The following is a 26,523-nucleotide window of genomic DNA, read 5'->3' on the forward strand; positions in this document are numbered from 1 at the left end:
AACATTCCCTGAACTCCACCATAACTCCTTTGCAGTTCATGCATTTGGACTGTTCACCTACCATACCTTTTGACTTGATGTGTGGATTCTGACTTGAACTACTCTGTCTGTATTTTGACTATGGATATGTGCCTGAAAACCTAGTTTAAGACTTTAAACTTCAGTTTTTATTCGTGGGTTACCTTTTATGTGTAAACAAATGTTCTTGAATGAAAATGTTAGTTTTTGTTATTTGTTAGCAGGTCTGTAATGACAGAGGAATACAAAGTTCCAGATGGAATGGTTGGATTTAGTAAGTAACCTAATTTTTAAAGCTTTGAAAACAAACTATACTCTACAGTCTTTTAGCAACTAATTTTTTTTTCTTACTAGTAATTGGCAGAGGAGGTGAACAGATCTCACGCATACAACAAGAATCTGGATGCAAAATACAGATAGCTCCTGGTAATGTTACTCTCTGGCTGTTTTCAAAATGACTAGAAAAGTAGCATATTTTTTTAAGTAGCTAGTGAATGATGCTGTTAATCTTCTCTTGGCCTAAAACTTTCTTGGTGTTGTTTTTCATTGTAGATAGTGGTGGCCTTCCAGAAAGGTCTTGTATGTTAACTGGAACACCTGAATCTGTCCAGTAAGTATGAAATCCTAGGCCTGAGGCCAGTGCATCCTTCCAGAAGGATTTCTAGATAATTTGTAACAACATGTAAACATGCTTGAAAATTCCTTCATCTTAACAAAAACTGCCCTTGAAACCCACATATCATAAATTTTATGTATTCCTAAATTTTTAACTTCTGCCTTGCTCTCTTTATCCAAATTTTAGACTCCTGTCAAGCTGCTTACTTAGTATCTTTGCTTGAATGTCTACTAGACGTCTCAAACTATAGATTGTTAAAAGGGGGATAATTATTTTCCTTACCATTCCCACCCAGCTTTGTCTTTTACTTCTCTTAATCATCTCAGTGTATGGCAACTCTGTTTTAATACTTTTATTTTTTTCTTCTGCCTCAGTGTATTCATAAGTAACTCCTGGGTCATTTTTCTTCATAAATGATTTGGAATCTAGCCTCTTTTTGCCACTTCTATACTGTCACCTTCTCTGTGACATCATTTGCCTATATTTCAACGTTTCCATTCTTTTTAGCCTTATATAGCAGTGGCCTTATACTCTTAACAAGAGTATAGCTGTAGGGGTGCCTGGGTGGCTCAGTCGGCTCAGTCAGTTAAGTGCCCGACTTCGGCTCAGGTCATGATCCCATGGTTTGTGGGTTCGAGCCCCGCGTCGGACTCTGTGCTAATGGCCAGCCCAGAGCCTGGATCCTGTTTCGGATTCAGTGTCTCCCTTTTTCTCTGACCCTCAACTGCTCACGCTGTCTCTGTCTCTCTCTCAAAAATAAATAAAACGTTAAAAAAAAAAAAAGTATAGCCGTAGTGTTTATTTTTTAAATGTGAATCAATTCACATCTCTACTTTGCTCAAATCCTCCAATGCTTCACCACTTAGAGTAAAAGTCAGTGTTTTTGTCATGGACTGCCTTTCCTACCGTAACCTTTCTCATTTTGTTTTTTGCTGCTCTTCTCCCACCTCATTCTGTTAAAGCCTGATTTAGCTTCTTTTCTTTTAGCACACCCAAATATGCTTCTCATTTGAGTCTTTTGCAGATTCAGTTTCTTTGCTCTGGAACATTTCCCACTATATTTTCACAGTTATTCCCCCTTTTTCCTTAGTTCTTGGTTCAAATGTCTCCATATCGGTAAAGTTTCTCATGTGTCTTTTGCATAAAATAGCATACCTTTACACAGTGTCCCCTCTTACCCAGTTTTGATTTTTGTCTATAGCTCTTAACCTCAAATATGTCTCTTTTTAACATGCTACTTTTAACTTATTTAATCAAGTTAAACTATACCAGTAGGAACCCTTTTTTGTTCAATATTGTAACTTTATTATCTAGGATAGTTCCTGATATATAGCTGACATTTCTTAAGTATTTTTGAACGAATAAATTTTAACATGTGTGATCATACTAATTTAAAAATCAAAATACATCATTTAGTTCTAGGCAGAATTCAGCTCAATTCTGAGATAACTGTAGAAGTAGAATGCTACTTCTTGGAAATTTTGAAATATTCTCTAAAATACTGAGAATTACATACCTAGAAAATTTATTACATAGTTTGATTCTTTGACCATGGTGGCATTTTCTCTTAATTAAAATTGTTAAATTAGCCTTAAGCCCCCTAAGCCTGAATTGGGATGGGAGAAGTACCTGATCATATCATTTTGTATTTCTCTGTTTGGATAAGGTTTTATTATGCTGTAATTTACTCTCTATTTGTTAACTGTTAACAGATCAGCAAAACGGTTACTGGACCAGATTGTAGAAAAGGGAAGACCAGCCCCTGGCTTCCACCATGGTGATGGACCAGGAAACGCAGTTCAAGAAATCATGATTCCAGCTAGCAAAGCAGGATTAGTTATTGGAAAAGGGGGAGAAACTATTAAACAACTTCAGGTATTATTATATTTGTAAAATGATTACTTTCCATTTTGAAGTCAGTTTCTTTCCACTTCCCTTTTGTTAATACATGTGATTTCTGTAACAGGAGCGGGCTGGAGTTAAAATGGTTATGATTCAAGATGGACCTCAGAACACTGGTGCTGACAAACCTCTTAGGATTACAGGAGACCCATACAAAGTTCAAGTAAACTTGAGTTTATATCTTACAAAGAAGGATTTGGGGGCAGAATGGGCAACACATGCGTGAATAATTAGTGTTTTGAGACATACTTTCTAAATTGGGTGATTTTTTTTCCCCCCTCCTATTTCAGCAAGCCAAGGAAATGGTGTTAGAGTTAATTCGTGATCAAGGTGGTTTCAGAGAAGTTCGAAATGAGTATGGGTCAAGAATAGGTGGAAATGAAGGGATAGATGTAAGTAAAAATACCAATTCATTAATGGTTGTATACTGATTCATAAATACGTGTTTTTTCTATTTTGTGTTACATAGCCATTTCTAACTGTATCCCCTAACCATACCTGCCTTGGAGTGCAGAATGTATAACTTGTATTTTTCATTACCCTACTTGATGGCATATCGAAGGATAGTGCTGTTTATACTTTTAGGATTTGAGGTAGATTAATTTTTAGGAAATCGCTCTCTTAATACTTAGTCTTCTTTGCATAAGGTTCCCATTCCAAGATTTGCTGTTGGCATTGTAATAGGAAGAAATGGAGAGATGATTAAAAAAATACAAAATGATGCTGGTGTTCGAATTCAGTTTAAGCCAGGTGAGTACATATATTTAATTTTCTCAGTGTTGGTAGCAATTACTTTTGATGTCCATTTGTTGCTAAATAGATCCGTTTTGTTTTTTTGTTGTGAAGATGATGGAACAACACCTGATAGAATAGCACAAATAACAGGACCTCCAGACCGATGTCAACATGCTGCAGAAATTATTACAGACCTGCTTCGAAGTGTTCAGGTTTGACAGATGTTAACTGTTTTCATTATTTTGTTTTCATTTAAAAAATACTTTCAGGGATGCCTGGATGGGTCAGTCAGTTAAGCGTCCGGCTCAGGTCATGATCTCATGGTTCCTTAAACAGCCCTGCATCGGGCTCCACGTTGACAGCACAGTCTGCTTAGGATTCTCTCTCCACCTCTCTCTGTCCCTCCTCTGTGTATGCATGCTTGCTGTGTCTCTGTCTCTCTCAAAATGAATAAAATTTTAAAAATATGTATTGTTTATCAAGCTTGAAAGTGTCCCCCCCATCTTTATTTTTAGATCAGAATCTGTCTGATGATGTTTTGTTAATAACTAGAAAGGATGCTTTAAGGTAGACATCTTAAAGCAGAAAGGCAACTACGTAAGCACTCTGTCTTACTCATCCCAGTGTAAAAAGAACAAATGGTGGGTAGATAGTACTTGATTATTTGGGCCAAGTCATCTCCTAACTTCTTTAAATTTCTGGTTTAGGAAAATAGACATGTAATGACTTTACTATGGAAAGAAGAATATACTTCTCTGCTGACTTTTGTTTCTTTCCTTGTCTTTCCCTTCTTTAGGCAGGTAATCCTGGTGGACCTGGACCTGGTGGCCGAGGAAGAGGTAGAGGTCAAGGCAACTGGAACATGGGACCACCTGGTGGACTACAGGAATTTAATTTCATTGTACCAACTGGGAAAACTGGATTAATAATAGGAAAAGGCAATGTATTTTAAATAATGTTTTAATGTGTGGGTAAAAATGTTAACACCTGACCTAATTTTTCTGGATGCTATTTCTCTTATAAACCAGTAGCAGTGATTTTTCCCTGGCTCTATTTTATGTTGGTTTGTAACAAACATAAATGAAGGGCCTGATATGCATATAAAAAGAATGGGATTTGATAACATTGGCTTCTAGAGAGTGGGCCAACAGTTTATTTGTATAAGAAACTTGTTTTGACCCAAAAAGTGGTTTGGATGTTTTTGTGTCATTTGCTTTTTCCTTATATCTTCTTAAATTTTAGAATTTTTAATAAGTGTGTTAATTTAGGTTAACTTTAAAAGCAGTTTATTTAAACCAAGTATTTTGATGAGTTACTTTTTGTTGTTTCAATTGATTTTACGTTAGGTGTACATACTAAGTGATGTCTTGAAACTTAAATGTATTTTAGGAGAAGCATGAAGTATTTGCTTTATATAACTTGATTTAAAGCGTAGAATAAATGGAAAATTCTAATAGAATATTGGCAGATGGGATACTGCTCAAAACTTTTCTTAATGGCCCTTTTAGCTGTGGTCCTTTTCTTTTAAATAGCTTTTTTTTATATCCTTTGGCTCTTTAGAGAAATTACTGTGTTTTGATTTTAGGAGGTGAAACCATAAAAAGCATAAGTCAGCAGTCTGGTGCAAGAATAGAACTTCAGAGAAATCCTCCACCTAATGCAGATCCTAATATGAAATTATTTACAATCCGTGGCACTCCACAGCAAATAGACTATGCGCGGCAACTTATAGAAGAAAAGATTGGTGTGAGTATGCTTTAAATTTCAATTTATAGGGGCACCTGGTTGGCTCAGTCAGTAGAGCATGTGACTCATATCTCCAGGTTGTGAGTTCAGGCCTCACAGTGGGTGTAGAGCTTACTTAAAAAATAGAGATAGTTTTTTTTTGACCCTGTTAAACAGGATGTGTTCTGATGTCCTATAATTGCTATATAAAAATGCCAGTTTCTACTCTAAGATTGTAGGTTTCACCACAAAATGAACACATAAAACAGAAGGGATTCTCGAGCAGTGAAAAATAATTCAATTAAATACGCATTTATAAGTATTTAGAACCTTGTGTTAGTAAATAAGAAATAGACTTCATTACTTGCAGGTATGATAATGAGGGTTGGCGGGGGCTTGAAGAACACTCTTGTAGGACATAGGTGACAGGAATTTAGTTTGATTAATTAAGGGCTTAACGTACTCAACTCTGCTCGGGTAAATATATATTAGATGCATCTCACACTTTAAAAATTTACAAATCCATCCTAGACTGACAATCATTTGGGGAGTTTTAAAGTGTACACAGCTTGAATGCTTTCCATGTCTACACATGACAGTTCTGATTCAACATGTCTGGAATAGGGCCCAACATCTTATTTAGAAAGGTGTTCTGTGATTCTAATACACAAATTAAATTTTTCCTTTTTTCTTTTTTTTTTTTTTTTTTAAATTTCTGAGAGAGAGACAGCGTGAGCAGGGGAGGGTCAGAGAGAGAAGGAGACAGAATCTGAAGCAGGCTCTAGGCTCTGAGCTGTCAGCACAGAGACCAATGTGGGGCTCGAACCCACGAACCGTGAGATCATGACCTGAGCTGCAGTCAGATGCTTAACCGACTGAGCCACCCAGGCGCCCCTAAATTTTTCCTTTAGAAAAGTTTCCTGGTGGTAGTATAAAAAAAGTAAGATACTATAGGGTATCAGGGAGTATTTTAAATGATTAATAATAAAAATTAGAATTTCTTAGGAAAATTCTCCTTGAAGACTGCCGTGCTATGTTTCTGTCTCCTGGGAAAGACAAAGATAGTTGTATAAAAGAGACTTAAAGAATACGTTACTAGGTGTACCTGGCTGTTTCAGCCAGTAGAGCATGTTACTCTTGATCTTAGGGTTGTGACTTTGAACCCAATGTTAGATATAGAGATGACTTAAAAATTAAAAGAGAATCTTATAAAAATACGTACAAATATTGTAAGTTCTGTGGTATTGACATTAAGTGTGATTGTTGGGGTGCCTGGGTAGCTCAGTCAGTTGGGCATCCAACTTAATCTCCGTTTGGCTCTTGATCTCAGGATCTTGGATTTGAGCTCTGTGTTTGGCTCAGTGCTGGGTGTGAGGCCTACTTTAAAAAAAAAAAAAAAAAAAAAAAAAAAATATACACACCTATATAGCTTGTACAATTCAGATGCAGACACCTGATTTCATCTCAGTTCATAATTGCAAGGGTCGACAGTCCCAGCCATTGCTGGTGCAGCCATGACAGCTCATAGCCTGGAGTCTAATTCAGATCCTGTGTCTCCCTCTTTCTCTGCCCCTGCCCNAAAAAAAAAAAAAAAAAAAAAAAAAAAATACGGGCTCCTGAGTGGCTTAGTCACTTAAGTGGCTGACTTCTGATTTCAGCTCAGGTCATGATCTCATGCTTCATGAGTTCGAGCCCCACGTTGGGCTCTACTGACAGCTCATAGCCTGGAGTCTAATTCAGATCCTGTGTCTCCCTCTTTCTCTGCCCCTGCCCTACTCATGATCTGACTCTCTCGCTCTTAAACATTCAAAAAAACTATATTTTTTAAAGCATAATTAAAAACATGAAGAAAGTAATTATAGACCCAGTCTTGGCAGAGGTTGATGCTAGAAAATGAATTAATGTTTTGGTTTTATCCTTAGCATGTCTGGATCAAGGTTTCTTCTGGATTGATGAGCAAACAAGATAGGTTCTCGAGAAGCAGTTTAGTTTGATAGTTACAAGCATGGACTCTGGAGTCAGGCTGTTAGGTTCAAAATATCTGAATTGTTTACTGTGTGACCTTGGAGGAAGCTGTTTTATATTCGTTTGCCTCTTGTTTCTTTCTCTGAAAATGAGGATAATAGTAGCTGTTCTACACGGTTGTACAAATTACATGAAGTGTGTTGTCACTTAAAAGAGTACCTGGTACATAGCCCTATAAAAATGTTGGTACTTTTTCAATAATCTGTTTTTACTTTTTGTAAGGGATTGGTTATGGATAATAGAAGTGAAGGGTAATGACAATAGTTGGAGAATTAAAGAGGTAAAGTAACAGAAGGAATTTTACAAGTCATGAAGTTTAGCTTCATTATTTTGTAGTCCCGGAAATAGACAACCAAATGTGATTTAAGCATTTTTCTCCAAAATGTCACACAATCAGCATCAGTATTAACTTCATGAAAGCTAATTTGGATTATCAAAAGGAAAATCAGCTAAGCATTATTAAGTGGTACGATGTGAATATGAAGATAGGGTATTTAGAAACTAATAATAAAGGACAAGGAAGGAAATGAATTTAAATTACTGATTTAAATGGGGTTCCCTGATACAAAGGTTGTGAAGAGAAGTTTAGTTTTTTTGAGTTACTAAAGTTACTAGTTGTTACTTTACATGATAAAGTGCCCAGTAGACAATTCACAGTATAAAGCCTTAGTGACTTGGGGAATATGTTATCAAGGTGGTTGTCTGATTATTAGGAAAGTAGATATTGAATAAATGCAGAAAAAGAAAAGCTAGAGAAAACTTGATACACTTCCCATGATAAAGAAGTAATAAAAGTAAGGATTATTTAAAAAAAAAAAAAGAAAAATAATGGAAAAGGGAATCAATCTGAAAGGAATAGAATGGAAGGTAAAGGAGATGTTTTGATTCTTTGTTGATGCTGTTGATTTTAATAAATTTACGGGTCTAATTAATATGGTAGAGTTGAGCTTTTGCAACATAGGGTGCCTGGGTGGCGCTGTCATTTAAGCGTCCAAATTTGGCTCAGGTCATGATCTTCAAACAGTTCCTGAGTTTGAGTCCTGCTTTGGGCTCTGTGCTGACAGCTCAGAGCTTGGAGCCTATTTCAGATTCTTTGAGTGTGTCTCTCTCCCAGCCCTTCCCCTGTTTCCGTGGACGCGCACGCTCTCTCTCTCTCTCAAAAATAAGTAAACCTTAAAAAAATTAAAAATGTTTTTGCAGCATGATTGAGGAAATGAAGGAAAATCTAAAATATGTTGCTTGTGGTTATATAAAGGTAAAAATGGAAGGTTATTTGGCCTTTGAATTGTTCAACCATTACTGTTTTTCTGATTTTTTTGTACATCTCTTTGCTTTTTTGTAGGGCCCAGTAAATCCTTTAGGGCCACCTGTACCCCATGGGCCCCATGGTGTCCCAGGCCCCCATGGGCCTCCTGGGCCTCCAGGGCCTGGAACTCCAATGGGACCATACAACCCCGCACCTTATAATCCAGGACCACCTGGCCCTGCTCCTCAGTAAGTATTGAGTTTGATTCTGGGGTTTTCCCCTAAACATTCTAGCTCTTGGTAAATTATATTTTTATATTGATTTCTATCTTTTCAGTGGTCCTCCAGCTCCTTATGCCCCCCAGGGATGGGGAAATGCGTACCCACACTGGCAGCAGCAGGCCCCTCCTGATCCAGGTAAAAGACATTTGTCATTCATGTGTAATGTACATTGTTGGTTTGCCACTCCTGTTATATATACTCTTCAGTTTTCTAGTGTCATTTCTACATTGTGTGCATTTTCTGCACTTGTTTCACTTTTTCAGCAGGAGTCTTAGTTTCTGGTTTTACCACAGTGTATGAGACTGATGTGAATATGATGTTTTCATGTAACTTTTTTCTACATACATTTGACTTTCTCTCTTTTCAAAGTGCTAAAAGCCAAAAGCTATAGGAAGAAGTACAGTGTCTTAGTTTTAGATTCTAGTGCCACCAAATGTATGATGCATTAATCGTGACATTGTCTATGAAAGGAGAGTGTACGTTTATTTATATAATTATGTGAGCATCTAATGGAGCATTTAATACCTAAATTAGAGAAATTATTTGAGAACTCTCAAGTTCTCAAATAAGATATAAGCTGATTCAGTCTTTTAATATTCCTGATGTGGTAATTTCACATATTCCTAAAAGTCAGGCCTCTGTTTAATATCTGCATGTTAGAACTTAAAAATACATTTAGTTAAATGTTTTCTCTGTTCAGATCTGGATTTTATATATATTACATTCTGTTCTGATACTTCATCTTCCACCCTCTAGATTTCTTTCTCTGATGGTCAAAGGGGCATTCATTGAAACCAGTTAACATTTATTTATGATCCTTCTTTCTCACCTACTACCTATCTTTTAGGCCTCTTTCACTGGAGTAGTTTCAAGGAAGGTACTGAATTATGGATTCCTTACCACGCTAGTGTATTTATTTTTTAAAAGAACCTAAATAATTGATTTAAATGAAATTGTTTTAGTGAATTTTATTAAAACACTGTTATTTAATTATGGCCCTATATTTATAACATACTTTAATTTCCTAGGAAGTGTGCTCTTTGAAATACAGTGACCCATGACAGTAAACAAATAATCACAACTTTCATTCAAGAAACAACTTGAGTGTGCTAAGATGTGGGTATGCAAAGATTAGTTTACATTCTGTAGCAGAAATGTGCACTCCAAGTGTTAGCAATGCTATGATAGGTGGACTTACATAAGGGTCAAATATAAGTTAGTGTATAATAGTTTAAATGTCTTTTTTATTAGGTTTTTTTTTTTTCCTTTTTATTTTAGAGAGCTCACACAAGTAGGGGAGGGCCAGAGGGAGGGAGAGAGAAAGAATCCTAAGCCAGTCTCCTTACCAGGCACAGAGTCCATAGCAGAGCCTGATGCCATGACTCTGGGATCATGACCTGAGCCGGATGCTCAACCGACTGAGCCTGGATGTCCCTAAATGTCTTTAAAGAAAGAAAAGATTTTTCCTTCCCTCTTACAGCCTAATGGGGATGCTGTGATTAAGCAATGAAATTCCATAATTTAAGAGTTTGAGCAAGTTAAGGGGGGAACTTATATTGAGAAACTTGGATCTGCAATATTGTACCATATGAGCACTGCTTGGATCAGTAATGTGATTGAGAAAAATGATAGGAATAAGTAGTAGTTTCTGTATCACAGTCTCATTCTCCCGCTAGGAGTAGTGGTGAAGTCATTGTAAGAAGTGGTTGACGAATATGTTTTGCAGTGTTGTCTTTGGAAAAGAAATGACCCATTAGCTAAAAGATGGCAGCTAGGGTTAGATATTGCTTATATTAGACTTCGCATTATGTTAAAAACCAAAATAATTGATTTAGATGAAACTGTTTTAGTCAGCTTGATTAACATTTTTTTCTTACCTATAAATTGATAAATGAAACAATATCATATTGAATGAATAGTTAGTAAATTCTCCATATGTATTAGTTATATCTAACTGTAAGACTGGTTTTGTTATACAGTCTACGCATTCAAGAGTACAAGTATTACTTTTCAGTCTGTTTTATATTAGTTTCTCTAACCAGGGATGGTGTCAGTTTGTATCAGTGTCACAGGTGTCAATGAAATATTTGTATCAGTACACAGGTAGTCGAACTTAGAAAAGCAATACATTTATTACTTGAAGATTTGGAGAGTAGCTAATGCCTTACAATTATATTAGCTTAAAAATTATATCACTCTAAAAATTCTTGCTCTTTTTTCCTCAAACCTCACTAACCTTCATTAAGCACCTGAGACTTGCTGCCCACATGGAATAAAGGATAAACAGAAATCTTATAGCTACAGACTCTGACTAAGGAAATTACATTCTTGATGATATAAACTAATACAAATAAACTGTAGTGTCACTTGATATTGTTGGTATAGAGGACAGAATCAAGAAGGCGATTTCTGTTTCTGAGAGGTGTCAAACTGTAACTGCATGAGTTGGTTGTTGTAAAGGATGATGAATGAGGAGTGCACGTTCAGAGAAAGTATAACATGGTCTGAGGCCAGATAAGAGCATGGTAACTTCTGAAAAGTACAAGCAATTAACTGTGACCATAACTTGAGTGTTGGGAAAATACTGACAAAGAAAGGAAGATGAGGCTAGAATGGGAAGAATAAGCCAGATCATTAAAGATGTTGGGTGATGTTACACTTAAAAGCTTTTGACAGCCCTGAAGTCTCTGGAATGAATGAACAATTTCAGATAGGACAGTGACATCAAGTATTGTTTTAGGGTGATTACTGTGAATTATGATGAGATGAAATACGGTGGTTTCTTTAATCTTAAGTTGTCTCCACGTTGCAAACAAGACAGGACAAAACTCATAGTTTTAAAATAATTGTTTCTTATACAGATAGTTCCTCGAAATCCTTTCCTTTAGTCATCTGCCATGTAGAACTGCTTGCTTGAGGCAAAACCAGTTTAGAAAAAAACAAGGGCACTGAATACTGTAAGGCAAAGCATTGGATTTGGAAGCAAAAGATCTTTAGTTCTGTCACAACTGCCACTCAACTAGTTTTCTAAGGACTAGGAAAGTCACTTAATTTCTGTACCTCGCTTTTCTGAAATTAAAGAAAATGATGACAATAAAATAATAGAATTTAAAACTACCCATTTACTGTTTTTGATATCCAGTTAATTTTGGGGTCTCTGCCAAAGAGGGTGTATTAAGTGTGTGTGTGAGAGAGAGAGAGAGATTATGGACTTTAGATGGAAACTGTGAATTTGTGTTTATTCTAGCTAAGGCAGGAACGGATCCAAATTCAGCAGCTTGGGCTGCGTACTATGCTCACTATTATCAACAGCAAGCACAACCACCACCTGCAGCTCCTGCCGGTGCACCAACCACAACCCAAACCAATGGACAAGGTAACTATGGTAACTAAAAATTTTATTTTCTACATAGAAATAGAAACTTATGTTTGGAATTCTATATGAAGTATGTCAATCAGTATATAAAACCTAAAAACTTTTCATATTTATAGCTTCAGGGAGCAGACTTTTCTTTTTAAAAATAAGTTTGAAATAGTTTTAAATAATTGCATCTTACATAAAAGTTTTAAGTTGTAAGATAACATTATAAAACACCTGTTAATATTTTATTCCCCACCTCTCATTTGTCCCATTATCCTGTCATAATGTCTATATCCATTACCAGTAATCGAGGCCAAGCTGTGCGCATGAAGATGTCCCAGTGCCCTTAAATACTCCTTCTGTTTTACTCCAGTAATACATAACCATCATTCAGCTCTCTAAAACATAAGCATTGATACATCATTACTGTCCTGATGCAGAGTCCTTACTCATATTTCACCAACTGTCCCATCAGTTTCTCTATTCTGACCTAGGATCCCATCTAGTAAAAAAAATAAAAAGTACATACCTTTTCTGTGATGACTATCAAATTGGTGTAGGTCACCTCAGCCTTTTCTCACAAAGATGAGGTCATGATCATGAGGTCCTACTTGGTATATGGCAGCATCTCAGAAATACTGCCATGTTCCTTTTAGTGTATTACATCAAGGGTCCTATAATGTTGACCTACTTCATCCCTGGTGATAGTAACCATAGTTGCTAGGTCATGTTGATGTCTGCTAGGTTTCTATACTGTAAAATTACCATTTTTCTCTTTGAAATTAACAAATACTTTTTGGGGAATTACACTGAGATGGTAAGACTATTCTGTTCCTTGTTGAATTTCTGCCCATTGGCCTTAGCCTTCTTTGATAACATGTGCCTGATTCAGCTATAGCTATGATGGTAATTTCTATTTACATCATTTTACTTTATATCAGTATGGACTCCTGTGTTGTTTAATATGTTGTATTTTAAACTGTCTTTACTATTTTGATTTATCAGATTGTCCTGACTTTGGTCAGTCAGGAGTATCTTTAAGATGGTTCCTGTATCCTTTTGACCTGTCTGTCATTCTTTTTTTACTTTTTAAATGTGTGTTTGTTTATTTTTGAGTGGGGTTGGAGGGAAGATATGAAGCAAGCAGACTGCTGACAGCAGCAAGCCTGATGTGGGGCTTGAACTCATGAACCATGAGATCACGACCCAAGTCAGAGTTGGGCGATTAACTGACTAAGCCACCCAGGCACCCCGACATGTCTGTCATTCTTTAAACGTGTCTTTACTTTCCTGCACAAAAGATGCTTATTTTGTGCTTTCTGGGCTCAAGCCCTAGAATCAACCATTTTTCCAAGGAGCCCTGATTTCCTTTTAGCAGATGATGGTATTTGAGAGACCAAACTCAAGTGTGTTCATTTCTACCAAGGTGTCATTGCTTCTAGATCCTTTATACATATACAACGTAGGGAATTTATATACATGTATGCTTGTGAATGCATATATGAAACATTAGTATCTATATATTTTTTTTAATGTTTTATTTTTTTTTTGAGAGAGAGAGAGACAGCATGAGTAGGGGAGGGTCAGAGAGAGAGGGAGACACAGAATCCAAAGACAGGCTCCAGGCTGAGCTAGCTGTCAGCACAGAGCCCGATGCCTCACTAACCGTGAGATCATGACCTGACCCGAAATCAGACGCTTAACCGACTGAGCCACCAGGTGCCCCCATATGTATATATTTCTAAATTTCATCAGAGTTCTTTCCGGCTTTATCCCTTTCAGTGCCTATAAATGGTGAAAGGCTTGGTATCCTCAGTACGTATCCTTACTTTACCAGTAAATTTACTTAACCTGCTCAGTGTAACTCCTCTTCCATGTGCATTGACAAATTTTCTCTGTTGGCCTCTGTACCTCCTATGTCCTGTGCTTTTGACACCAGCAAGGATCCCACTACCACACAGCACCCTCCCTCCTACCCTTGCTCCCTATGGCAGGACACTCCCAGTTTCTGCATTCAAGGAATAGAAGGAAAGGGCCAAGATTGTCTTTTGAAACCGTAAATCTTTTTTTGTTTGTTTGTTTCTGTTTTTGTTTATCTTGAACAAGGAGATCAGCAGAATCCAGCTCCAGCTGGACAGGTTGATTATACCAAGGCCTGGGAAGAGTATTACAAGAAAATGGGTATGTTCTACATTTCTTTTTTATACACTAAATTGAATTTGAAATATTTAATAAATATCACTAGAAGGATGAAGATTGTTATAAAACCATATTTGCATTTTTTTTAATTGGAGTGTTTTATTTTAAACTTTTAATGTCTTGAAGTGGGGAATATTGAGAGAGAGTGTGAGCAGAGGAGGGGCAGAGAGAGACAGAATCCAAGGCAGACTCCAGGCTCTGAGCTGTCATCACAGAGCCTGACACTGGTTTCGAACTCACTAGATATGAGATCATGACCTGATCTGAAGTTGGACACTTAACAGACTTTGCCACCCAGGCACCCCTGAATGCATTCTAAAATCACTGAACTTATAGCTGTATCAAGGTTATTACAAACCATAATCCTTAAATTTGTGGTTATATGACAAGGAAATCCTTTTATTTCTAAATGCATTTGTCAGCCACTTAATTGAAACTAAAATTTCCGCGATTGGCACATTATGACCTTGAATAGGACCTTGTATTTTTGCCAAAGACAATTACATATATTAGCCTGAGTGGCATAGGTTAAATTCTAGAGTGCCAAGCAAAAATTGGTTGTGGTATTTGCTGTTGCAGAGTAACTAGATAAGTAACCTACAGTGACATAGGATGTTAGTTACTTAAATAACATTTGCATATATGAGAAAGGAAGAACAGTCTCCTTTTATAGAAAGGCCATTTCCATTCAGTAACTGCAGAACAGATACTACATACCAAACATAGTGATAGATGCTGAGAATGTGATTATGGGCATAAATAGCTAGGAGCCTCTGCCCTTCTGGTTATTATATTCTCATGGAGGATACAATTGTTAATCAAGTGTTTTGCTAAATATATTACTACAAATTGTCAAACGTGAAAACTGTACTTCTACTAACAGTTGAGGTGTATAGCCACTAAGTGGTAGGACCAGAATTTGAACTCTAAGAGGGCCTAAGGTCCAAGCCCACCTCCCAAATTTGCCTTTTTCTGGGACTATTTGGAAACTTAATATTATTCATTTGACCCTTAACATAAGTTTGAATTTCGTGGGTCTGACTTATAAGTGAACTTTTCACAGTACTATATAAATGAATTTTCTTTATGATTTTTTTCTTGTTTGTTTAGCTTACTGTATTGTAGAATACAGTATATAATACTCAAAATATGTGTTAGTCAACTATTATCTGTAAGAATTCTAGTTAAAGACTGTTAGTAGTTAAGCTTTCCTGGAGTCAAAAGTTCTATGTGGGTTTTCAACTCCACAGAGGTCGGCACCCATTAACCCATGAGTTGTTCAAGGGTCAACTGTATTTTTCTGAACAGATAGTTTCAGTTTTTAGAAGCTTATGGTGTTAGGCTTTTGAAATTAACATAAGCACACTACAGCCACTGGTCACAAATGAAAGCTAAACAGATAAACTTGTCCATTCTTCACAGGTAGAAAGAATATACACATGGTAAAATTTTATCAGACAGTCATTTGAGATTTTCAATGTAAATTTCAATTTTTTTTTGCCTGTGGGTATTTGTTGTCTTTACAGAATGAAAATTTTCCAGAAGGGTAGTTATATTAAATTTTTTTGTGTGTAGGATACATTTACTTGATGATAAGAATGTTTTACGCAACTTATCTTCTGTTTAAAGAAAGAAAAATGGTTTTTCCTGTTAGAATGACTTTCCATGCTACATTCTTGAGGCAAAAACATTTATGTTTTTGTGACCTTTCTTAGGGGAGTCTATAATAGCTAAAATTCTGCAAAGAATACTTTTTAAAAAACTAACCTCAAAACAGTATATTCTAATTAGGGTGATTAAATAATTTATTATCCTGTCTGGAATATTCTTTTGAAAATAACTGAGAATGGTAGTAACAGTCATCCCATGATAGTATTAGTGGTCAGGACCTATGGTCATTTTAACTTGTATGAAATAGTGTCACCATTTTAAAGATTTGAGCATATTGCAATTAAAAATCCCTGGGTCTCGCCCCAGGGAGCAGAAGCAAATGAGGAATCACTGCTTTTCTCAAGTAGATCTTGGCTCCTTCATGTCTTTTGACTCTCATTCCTTCCCTCCATTCCGGCTCCTATTTCTTTGACTCCTTTTATACCTCAGAAAACTCTAGAATTAATGGTCTTGGGTGGTGAGTGAGGGTGGATAAATAGGGTCAAATTGTGAGCCATTCTTATGACCTTGATTGGGGCTTTTGTTTCGTTTTTACAAGTTTCCTTCTCTCCATTGAAATCCCACACTAGTGTTTGGATTTATAATGTGGCCTCAACCAATGCGTGGTTTTTTGGTGGGTTTGTGGGGTTTTTTGTTTTGTTTTCTTTTTGGGTTTTTTTTTTTGTTTCATTTTTTGTTTTGTTTTTTTGTTTTTTTTAGCTTCCCTTGAGAGAATAAAGGATAATGGAGAGAACTGTGTAACAAGGTCCTGGTTTCTCTTGCAACACAATAGCCTAACTTGCGTGTTATGTGCACCTTTGTACTGTCAGCCCAGTAAATGGCATCCTCGTGGGTGATGGGTGTTCACAAGCCTTTCACCCATCAGTCCTAGATTAGACCCTGTCCAGCCATGCAGACGTGTTGGTTTGTGAGTGCTGCAGCAGTGGGCACAAGGAGTGAATCATTTAGCCAGTGGACATAAAAGGCTTACAAAGTGAAGTATCTTTAAATAATTGGCTTGGATTGGCCAGTAGCCAGGAAGTGGCTTTTAGATGTTGGAAAGTTAGGGTTTGCCCTCTGCAGGTCTACTTCCAAATAGTTGTGTCCAAAAAAAGCTGTTTTTTCCCCACTCCCCTCTCCTGCCCCCGTTACAACAGAAACGGGTTATGTCCCGCTCCTTAAATATGTGTAAAATTTGTACAAAATATCTTCTATGAAAATGATTTGTAATCTGTAGACTTAATACCTGGGAGACGTCTTGAGATGTAAAATCCCATCCTTCGGGTTGTGGGGTTATTTTTTTTGTTTGTTTGTTTTCTCCAAATAAATCTGATCTTTAAAGTTCAAAAAAAAAAAAATCCCTGGGTCTGACATTTTCACTGTGGTGAACATGCCAGAGATGTTCCTCAGATTAATATTAAAAATGAGTAAAAACAGGCCTGCTTGTGGACTTAGATAATTATCGGGGGGTTGGTGCAACTTACGTTTTATTATATTTTATCGTTGGTTTGGAGCACTGCCATTGATAAATTTATGGTTTAGCTTTTTTACCTTTTACTTGCCCGGAGTAAACAGGTGTATTGAATCTAATCTGTGAGGTCTTAATACCATTCAGATTTATTTAAGGGTAGAATTTTTACCTTGGCATTTCTTTTAATTTTTCATTTTCTACCTTTACTGTGCTGACTGTAAAATTTTAGGTTTAGAGATAGTATGCTGGACTGTCTTGAATCCTTTGTGGAGAACCCTCACTTTTTTTTTTTTTTTCTTTAGTTGTGTTTTTTTTGTAGCTCTGTAGTGATCAGCTGTTAATTTTTTGAGCAAAGGATAAGGTGAAAATTTCACATATAAATCTTAAGGGAAATAATATTAAATTGCCAGGTCTTTAAACATAGCTACAAAGCCAATTTATTTTATCGTATGGAAATCGTTATTGCAAATGAGTGGTTGCTTAACTACCTTAATTTCTTTTGGGTGGATTTTATTTGTCAGATATTGAAGCATAAAACTAATACAGTTCAATTTTCAAGATTTAAGTAATCTCTGTGCCCAATGTGGGGCTTGAACTCCCAACCCCGAGGTCAAGAGTCATATGCTCTACCAGTACAGTTTCAAGATTTTTAAATTAAAGGGAGGATACAATAAAGAAAAATAATAAGATGTTAGAGAGATAAAAATCTTTATCTCCAAATCCATCTCCCTTATTTGGAGAGGCCAAGTTGAACTCCTTCCATGGCAGAGAGGAGTTTTTAGGACTCTGGACATCCCAGTTCCCAATCCAGTAACCTTTTACTAAACTAGGCAGGCTGTCCCAGCTTTTGAACCCAAATTTCAACTTTTCCTGTTAAGAACAGAGAATATCCACTAACATTATAAATGCGTCATTGCTTATAAGTAAGTAAACCTCTTGAAACAGGCGTTTTTTGTTTTTTTAATGTTTATTTTTGAGAGAAAGAGGGAGACAGAATCTGGAGCAGTCCCCATGCTCTGAACTGTCAGCACAGAGCCTGACGCAGGGCTTGAACCCATGAGCTGTGAGATTGTGACCTGAACCAGTCAGACACTTAACCAGCTGACCCATGCAGGTGCCTCAAGTTAAGTTTCTAATTAGTTTCGTTTTCTGAAACTGTTCTGAATTTCTCAGAATTAACTCCCAAGAGAATTTAGGAGAGAAATTTGCAGAGATGAGATTATAGAGGGGTTAACAAAGGAAATGTTAAGTCTTTTTTTTTTTTTTAATCTTTTTTAACTTTTTTTTTTTTTTTTTTTCCTGAGAGAGTGAGGTATAGCGTGAGCAGGGGAGGGTCAGAGAGAGAGAGGGAGACACAATCCCAGGCAGGATCCAGGCTCTGAGCTAGCTGTCCGCACGGAGCCCTACGCAGGGCTCGAACGCTTGACTGGTGAGATCATGACCTGAGCCAAAGCCAGACACTCAACCGACTGAGCCACCCAGGCGCCCTGGAAATGTTAAGTCTTAAAAGGAATGGCAGCAAAGCTCAAAGAGTGGTTATTTTTGAAGCTAGAGTGAGGGAACTTTTGTAATAAGTAAACTCCTAGAGATCTAACTGGATTTCAATGTAGAGACAGGCAGTTCCTATTTGGAAGAGGTCTAGTGAAGGCATTTTTGGAAAAGTTTGACTTAGAGACTAAGACTCTTATAATGTAAGTGGTGTATTGTGAACTCTAGGTCAAGTCTTACTTCTTGAATAAAATTAAAGTCAAACCTTAAATCTATATGTAAATATTAAGGGATGTTCTAAAGTATAAACTCAAAATAGTTCTTGAAGTAAGAAGGATAAAGAGAGCAAACTACATACACTCCTAAAGTAGGCAGAAAGGCACAAGAGGCTAGGGGAGGTCAAGTCCTAAGTAAATAGGAAGAGTTCGTTCTTTTCTAGCAGGGCAAAACTTGCCCCTCAGGTTGGAGGGGTGAGATGAGTTTTTCTTTGGATACCTTCAAGATTGGAATGTGAGGTATTTAGGACTTACCAAGTGCTTTGATTTTCTGATAGTCTGACATGATTACCTTTTACTTTCCACAGAAATGTTTGAGATGGGAGAGTAGGGAACACTGGCGTTTGATGAATTTCCTTACTGTGTCTCCCTGTTCATCTTATACTGTAATTTTGCCTCTAAAATGAGTCTCTTAACAATGATGTTTGGTTCCTTTTTGTAAACCTGAAGTAGAAGTTGTTGCTGACTTAACCAAGTTTGGCCTCAGATCAGCAGGTTTTCAAGTGTCCAGTTTCTAAGAGACATTGTGTGGTTTTATTACTCTTGGTACCCTGCAATATTTGGCAGTTGTCTAAATACTGAAACTTATTTCAGATTTGCTTGAATTGTGTCTCCTCATTGGATCAAAATATTAAACTCACTTTTCTTTGAAAAGAATTATGGAAAACAAATAAGAGAATTTTCTTCATCTTAAATGGAATTTCTCTGTTGCCTATAGAAGGGAGTTTTTTCTTGGATTTTTAAAGTTACTCATAAAAGTTAAGTTTCTGTACACTTAGTTGCTTTTAATTGTTCGATTTTGTGATTGATGGTGATAGCCTATTTTCTGCAGCTATATAAAGTTCCCTTGTTGGTAACATCCAACAAACGTAAAAACAACTTTCTCTGTGTTCTTTAGTACTTTTTACCTAGCCATAATAATTTTATCAGGTAAGGTAATAAGCTAAATAAAATTCTACTCAAAGAAAGGAGCTCAGTAGGAAAACATATGTTCGTTCTCCCCACATTTTTTATTTCCTAAGTTTGTATACCTTGAAAAAATTAGAAAAATCGTACAGTGAACACCCATATTTATATTTTCTACTCAGATTCAACATTTATAAAAAGTTTATCATGTAATTTGTGTCTGTGTGTATATACGTATTTTTTATGCCTGAGCCTTTACAAAATAGGTTGCAGACGGTTTTAAATAAATTATTTCAGAAATATTATCAACTATATATAGACCATATTTTCTTTGGTTGTCAGAAAATGTCTGGGGGGGGGGGGGGGGAGTGGTGTGTGTGTGTTTTCTCTTTCTGTTTGTTTTGATCCAGAGCCCATTTTAAGCTTCGTGTGTCGCGTTTGGTTGTTAAGTCATTCAGGAATATTACCCTGCTTAAAAAAAATACCTGCTCATGAAAGCTGTTTGTTGAGTTTTGTGTTTCAGTGATTTTACTTCTTCAGTGTCTTTGGTAATTGTTCCTTATGTTCTTTGTCTTGTTACTTTTAATAAAATTGTCTTGTGGTATGAACACATGATATTAAAACTTTAAACACCTTATTATTAAAGGGTATTTTGATGGTTAGTCCTCATACACATAGTTTATAGGTCACAAATCAGGAAACAAAGATCTTGACCGTATTTGAAAATAATGAAGTCTTTAATTAATTTCAGGTGGGTTTTTTGTTTTTCAAAAATGTTCTCCATCGAAGATTTACATTTTGTTTAAAACCTGTAGTGTAACATCCAAATGAATAAGACAAGAAAAATAGTGGTCTCCCCCCCCTCCCTGCGCCCAACATCACTATCAGGGAACCATGGATTGTTTACTTGAAGTACTTGTTAAACTCACTTTAGAACATTAATATTTATAAACTCTGTAATTGAATCCAGATTATGCCTTAATCGTTGACTTTCTTGTTAAAACTATGTGGATGGTTTTGATTCTGCTTTCTATTAATAGTGGTGCTCTAGAACTACAAGATTAATATAAGGCAAAAAGAAACAGCATTCTGATTTCTTTAATTACAGAGTAGTCTTCTGACACTAATGAATAAGATAAAACAGGAGCAATTCTGACCCTCTGTGCTTGTCTTTATAACCTGTACTTACAGTGGATATAATTTTGTATTAAAATTTAGGGGGTTTTTTTTAGGTCAACAAGGGCAGACACAAGATTATTCAAAAGCTTGGGAGGAATATTACAAGAAGCAAGGTATTGTTTTTATTAGAAATGAGATTCTTTTGGGCTTTTAATTGTGGTTACAGCAACAAAGTTGTTCTGTTTTCTCAAAGGTCAAGCGGTTCCTGCTCCTACTGGTGCTCCACCAGGTGGTCAGCCAGATTATAGTGCAGCCTGGGCTGAGTACTATAGACAACAAGCAGCCTACTATGCCCAGACAAGTCCCCAGGGAATGCCACAGCATCCTCCAGCACCTCAGGTATACTAAACTTGCTAATGTGTTGATTTCTACTCCAGTCATGTTTTCTGCATGTTTACTGTTTTGTCTGTTTGGGATTATGTTTGCCTTTTTAATTTTTATCTGGCATAGCATAACTAAATGAAGTACTGTGATGTATTATTTGGGTTTTTTTGTTTTTTTTATAATGCTTTCTGGCATCTGAGTGCTGAATATTTCTACAATGCCTTTGATTTTAAAAATAAATTTTTTTCCCCCAGGGATTTGCAAATCATGCAAGAAGCCACCACCATTTATATTAACCAGTTTTTCTTTCTTAAAGGATTCACTCCTGAGTTAGCTCCATTTAAAGGATTTTCTTTAACTTTTTGTGTATTTCTTATGTATCTCTTCTGCACAGGGCCAATAATAAGAAGTGGACAATACAGTATTTGCTTCATTGTGTGGGGGAAAAAAACCTTTGTTAAATATATGGATGCAGACGACTTGATGAAGATCTTAATTTTGTTTTTGGTTTAAAATAGTGTTTTTTTTTTTTTTTGAAAATGTACAAAATATCTATCACTACTGATAGGAGGTTAATATTTCTGTGTAGAAATGAAAATTGGTTTGTTTTTAGTATTTAGTGTAGATGTACACATTCCAGCAAATGTATTTGCAACTATTATGTGGTCAATGCTTTGTGATATAAATGTACTTTTTCAATGTATACTTTCACTTTTAAAATGCCTGTTTTGTGCTTTACAATAAATGATATGAAACCTCCTGTGTCGGTAAGTTGGATATGTGGGTATTTAAAGGATTCATAATTTCTTAGCAATGATAAATTAAGATACATATACACAAAATATAAGCTTTCCCCATGAAATATTAATTGAGTTTTTAAACACTGGCATGTTTTTTCCCCCTTGCAGTATAGTAGTAGATTGGAGGATCTTTTCCATTTATTGTATTTGGCTGTTTCAGCACAAGTAATCCTGATATCTTCATTTTTTTTCCTTCTGTTTGATTAAAAACTGCATGTGTGTACAGTGATCTTTTGGCATACTTCCATTGCATTAACAGTGAAATTTCCTTTTATACATGACCACTGTTTCAGATCTGTACTGCTGCTATAACAGTTAACCTTTCTGTTCTTAATTTGATAATTACTTCGATTTCCAAGACTGTTTCAGCATAACTAATTTTAAACAGTTTTCAGATAGTGAATATGAGTAGTTGAATAAGAAGTTTTTTCATGTAAAGAAACTTTCAATGTATACAATATTAGTGTGTTTCTTTTTAAATTTAGGGTAGAAAAGTGAATAGTATGCAAAAAGTATAGCTACAGTGCATCTGCCATTGAAACATTATTGGGGTATGGAAATGTTCAAGCTTTTTTCTTTTTTTTCTTTTTGCAGTATAGATAAGCTTTGTTTTGTAAATGCACAAGTCCAATCATTGAATCAACTTAATTTTTTATGTACTTGAAATCACTTTATTACTCTTTAACACTCATGCTGAAGTTCTGATATTTTGTTGAAATCCATTGTTTTACTCTTTGCATATTTGTTGGCTCTTTGCATATTAATATATTAGACTACATGCAAATACAGTCTGTCTTGCCATTGTCTGTTGAAGTGCAGGTTTGATCCAGCCAGTATAGAACTAGCTCTGTAGGGGTGAGGAGGACTGTGCTGTGTATCATCCTTGATTGTGTTCCTTCAAGGAGCATTGCACTGTAAGTACATCAGAATGACAAATTGATGAACTGCAACAGTATCTTTTTGTCAATGTTCCACATAATGTAAATGCCATACTTTGTGTGAATATTATGTTGGAATACAGTGCTGATATCTTGGAAAACCCTAACTGCTTCTTAATTTAACATAGAATAATACATAGGTCTGTATTTTTTTTTAAGTGAGCTTAATGGGTAAGTATTTTTGATATGCTTTAGCTATAGCTAAAGAAAACTGATCATGAAAATTGAATAGTATTACTCATTGGTGCTCCTAAAATATATTGCTTTTCAGTGTACAGTATGCATATCTTATATATTAATATGAAAGACTTGAAAATGTATCAGACAGAAGTGATTTTCAGTTTGCAAATACTAAGCAATGTAGCAGTTTTAACACCATTTCATAAATATATATATAGTCTTTTCATTGGTAGGGAGCACCAGTTCTGAATATACTGTAAAGGAAGATGTACAAGGACATAAATGTTGAGATTACTTACAGGGTAGAAAATAGCAGTTCAGTTCATTATAGATATTTTGAAATGTTTTTGATTGTTTTATAGAACCTGGAGTGATTTCCCTTGCCCTTATTTAGATATGGATATATAGTTCTAGTTCGAAGTTTAATAGTTAAGGAGTTAGTTATGTGTTACCTTTAAGAGTAGGGTAATTGACATGAACAATTTCAGTATTTTGCATGATACTGTTTTATAGATGACCTTTTAGGAAAGTGGTGCATTTATTAATTAAACTGAAGAAATAGTTCAGTTGGATTCAATATCATAACTCACAAATTGGAGGCTGTTGATTTTGATTCATTTAAGGTTTAAAATCTTTATTAATTGCAAACAGTGCAATTATTTATACTTCACAGTGCCTTCCCAGACCTTCCACCTTAGGTTCTGCTGCAAAAAGCAACAGGTAAGCACAACCTAAGGACATATATAAATAAATATTTCAGTACATTAATGTTGTCCCTGTGAGGTTTTCGTGGTTGTGTATTCAAAAGCAATCTGCTACTGCTTCCCCAAAATGTATTTTGTTATTTATGCTACCTTTTCAGTGGAAAGTCTGTAAGTTGTTCAAACAACTGTTTACATTTCTGGGTAATGTTTTTTATTTTAATTTTTTTTATTAAAACAAAAAAGAAATGAGTAGATTGCTGCTGTAATTGAACTACATCCAAACTTTTTGTAATCTTTTCCCAACTGTGGAAGAATTGTTAAAATTAAGAAAGGGCAATTACATAGTTTCAAGATTTAGGAAATCACTTGGTTAGAAACTTCAACAGCCTTCACCATCTTTTTATGATTGACAGGACGTTTTCTTTGCCCTCCAAAGCTATGGAGTCTATTTTTTTCTTATTCTTGAAGTATAATAATTTAGTAAGGATATTATGGGTCAGAGTTTATTATGACTTTTTTTAGACAATTCAGTTTTCTTAAATTTTATATACGCTGAAAAAGGAAAATATAAGGAATACTGGCAGTATGTTTTGATAAGGCATGTGCATCAGTGAAATGTTAACTGTATAGCAAATAACCTTTCGTAATCTGTATAGCAACCAATATTTTTCTGATTTATAATACTTTAATAATTGACGCTGCATTTTACTTTTTTGCCAGTTTAAAATGTTTGTGTTCTTATAGATGATTTTAACTGGTACATATTTTTAGTTAAGATGAATGTATTAAAGCAGCATCCTATCAGTTTTGTTTATTCAGTTTCTAAAATGTGCTGATCCTTTTAAAACTCCTGCTTATCTCTACAACAAAGAAAAATATTCAAAAATACTGCCTTCATTTTCACACACAGTGCTGAAGATGCTGCAAGCACCAAATCATAGCTCATAAAATCAGGTCCTGAGATAGTTACCCATAAAGAGGAATCCTTTGAGTGTATGCCATTGGTGAGCCGATGAGCATGGACCATAGAAGGGCTCAATGTAGAAGGTAAAATTGGCAAATCATAATTGAGAAATATGAAATGTATTCCCATACATAATATGGTATAGGGTGTAATGTACCTGCTTTTGATCACTTTTCATTTTAAAGTGCTATTCGCTTGATCTTAAATGTTCCATGAACTGTTAAATTTTGTAAGTTGTATAGTTACTGCACCACATTTATGTGTGTGTATGTATTGTTTTAATAGTCAATGATAGGTGTGTTAAGATTAATAATATAAAGGAGATCTTTGAACCTTAAGGAGCCTTTCAATTTTTGGTTAGCTGTAGTTTGCATTTTTATAAAATATAGATGAATGCTAATAGATATTTGGGGCATTGTTTCTATCTCAAGAGTTTTTTTAATTCATTACCATAAGCCTTCACTGATACTGCATTTTTTTACATGGCGCTAATCTTAACCTTGAAATACATGGAAAGCAGAAAAGGTGAGCCAGTTGACTTGAATGCAATGGATGTTAGGAGTGGTAGAAACAATGTTTAGATTGAAATTGAACTGATTTATTTAGCACTTAAAAACTTGACAATGTGTTTGTTTTGTTTTTTAAGATATTTTAGTGTGGTGATACTAGAATTCTAATGGGTTTAATGTTTCTTTTAGAAATGAAAAGTATACTTTTATTTTTAATTAATGAAAATGGTTTTAATACTAAAACTGATGATTTAATATTAGCTTATAAACACTGTAAGATATTTCCTTAGACAAATACCTTAGTAGTTAATTCAAAAGGATGGGTTTGGGTAGGAGTAGCAGAGTATCTTAAGAGGGAAATAGGAATATATGCAGAAGTGATAACATTTGTTTGAGTACTCTGCCAGGAGAACCAATTCTACCTGCAAACATCTGTTGTCTAGAGTAAGGATGTAGACATTAATAATCAATGAGGATGTCTTTTTATTTTCTGAAAATTCTGCCTCATTTTCAAATGTATTTTAACAGTACCTAAAGATAATTTTGACACTGAAAATAACCTTTATTTTTTGTTTAGTCACTTGAGTTATCTTGTCACAGTATAAACTTCTGAGGGATTTAAATTGGTGCTTTTGAAAAAGAAGCAACTAAATCCCAAGGTTTTATTTTCTTCAATGATAGCCCTATAGAAACTCTTAAATGTATTTGCGCATATATATATATATTTTTTCTTATGCATGCTCGATGCATTTTCGTCCTGAGAAAAGTGTTCTCTACAGAAACTACCCGTGTGTAAAAAGAAGATTGGCTTAAAATGGCTACTGTGATGGGAACAGTGTCTTAGGGAGATGCAGCTTGGACTTGAGGTAAATTGAATACTTTACAAACTGTGGTTTAGAGTTTGCTTTAATGACATTGTATGTAAAAGGGCACATGATTGCTGTAATTTTGTATTGATTATGGTTTCCTCAATAAAAGAAATAAATGTACATTGATGAATATTACAAGGGAGTGTTGTTTCTTTTCT

At 35.4% G+C, this 26,523-nt stretch overlaps 1 protein-coding gene across 16 annotated transcripts in view; it reads left to right on the forward strand.

The window, feature by feature from the left end:
• The window catches only part of FUBP1 (far upstream element binding protein 1), a 34,937-nt gene extending 8,437 nt beyond the window's left edge, over nt 1-26,500 (forward strand). For 2 of the 16 annotated variants that reach the window (XM_039257049.1, XM_039257054.1), the window contains 17 exons: nt 240-292; nt 373-444; nt 571-628; nt 2,347-2,509; nt 2,601-2,699; nt 2,827-2,928; nt 3,184-3,286; nt 3,383-3,483; nt 4,068-4,209; nt 4,857-5,017; nt 8,364-8,515; nt 8,604-8,683; nt 11,796-11,933; nt 14,016-14,090; nt 21,131-21,190; nt 21,271-21,416; nt 21,796-26,500. In XM_039257049.1, coding sequence (XP_039112980.1) covers nt 240-292; nt 373-444; nt 571-628; nt 2,347-2,509; nt 2,601-2,699; nt 2,827-2,928; nt 3,184-3,286; nt 3,383-3,483; nt 4,068-4,209; nt 4,857-5,017; nt 8,364-8,515; nt 8,604-8,683; nt 11,796-11,933; nt 14,016-14,090; nt 21,131-21,190; nt 21,271-21,416; nt 21,796-21,804 — 1,714 coding nt within the window. In that variant the 3' untranslated portion in view covers nt 21,805-26,500. The remainder of the gene's footprint in view (nt 1-239; nt 293-372; nt 445-570; nt 629-2,346; nt 2,510-2,600; nt 2,700-2,826; nt 2,929-3,183; nt 3,287-3,382; nt 3,484-4,067; nt 4,210-4,856; nt 5,018-8,363; nt 8,516-8,603; nt 8,684-11,795; nt 11,934-14,015; nt 14,091-21,130; nt 21,191-21,270; nt 21,417-21,795) is intronic. The other 14 variants (XM_039257051.1, XM_039257055.1, XM_039257056.1 and 11 more) reach the window with 11 other exon arrangements.
• Nucleotides 26,501-26,523: the final 23 nt, after the last annotated feature.

Source organism: Hyaena hyaena, unplaced genomic scaffold (assembly GCF_003009895.1).
Source record: "Hyaena hyaena isolate Hyena2069 unplaced genomic scaffold, ASM300989v1 scaffold_601, whole genome shotgun sequence".
Classification (NCBI taxonomy): domain Eukaryota; kingdom Metazoa; phylum Chordata; class Mammalia; order Carnivora; family Hyaenidae; genus Hyaena; species Hyaena hyaena.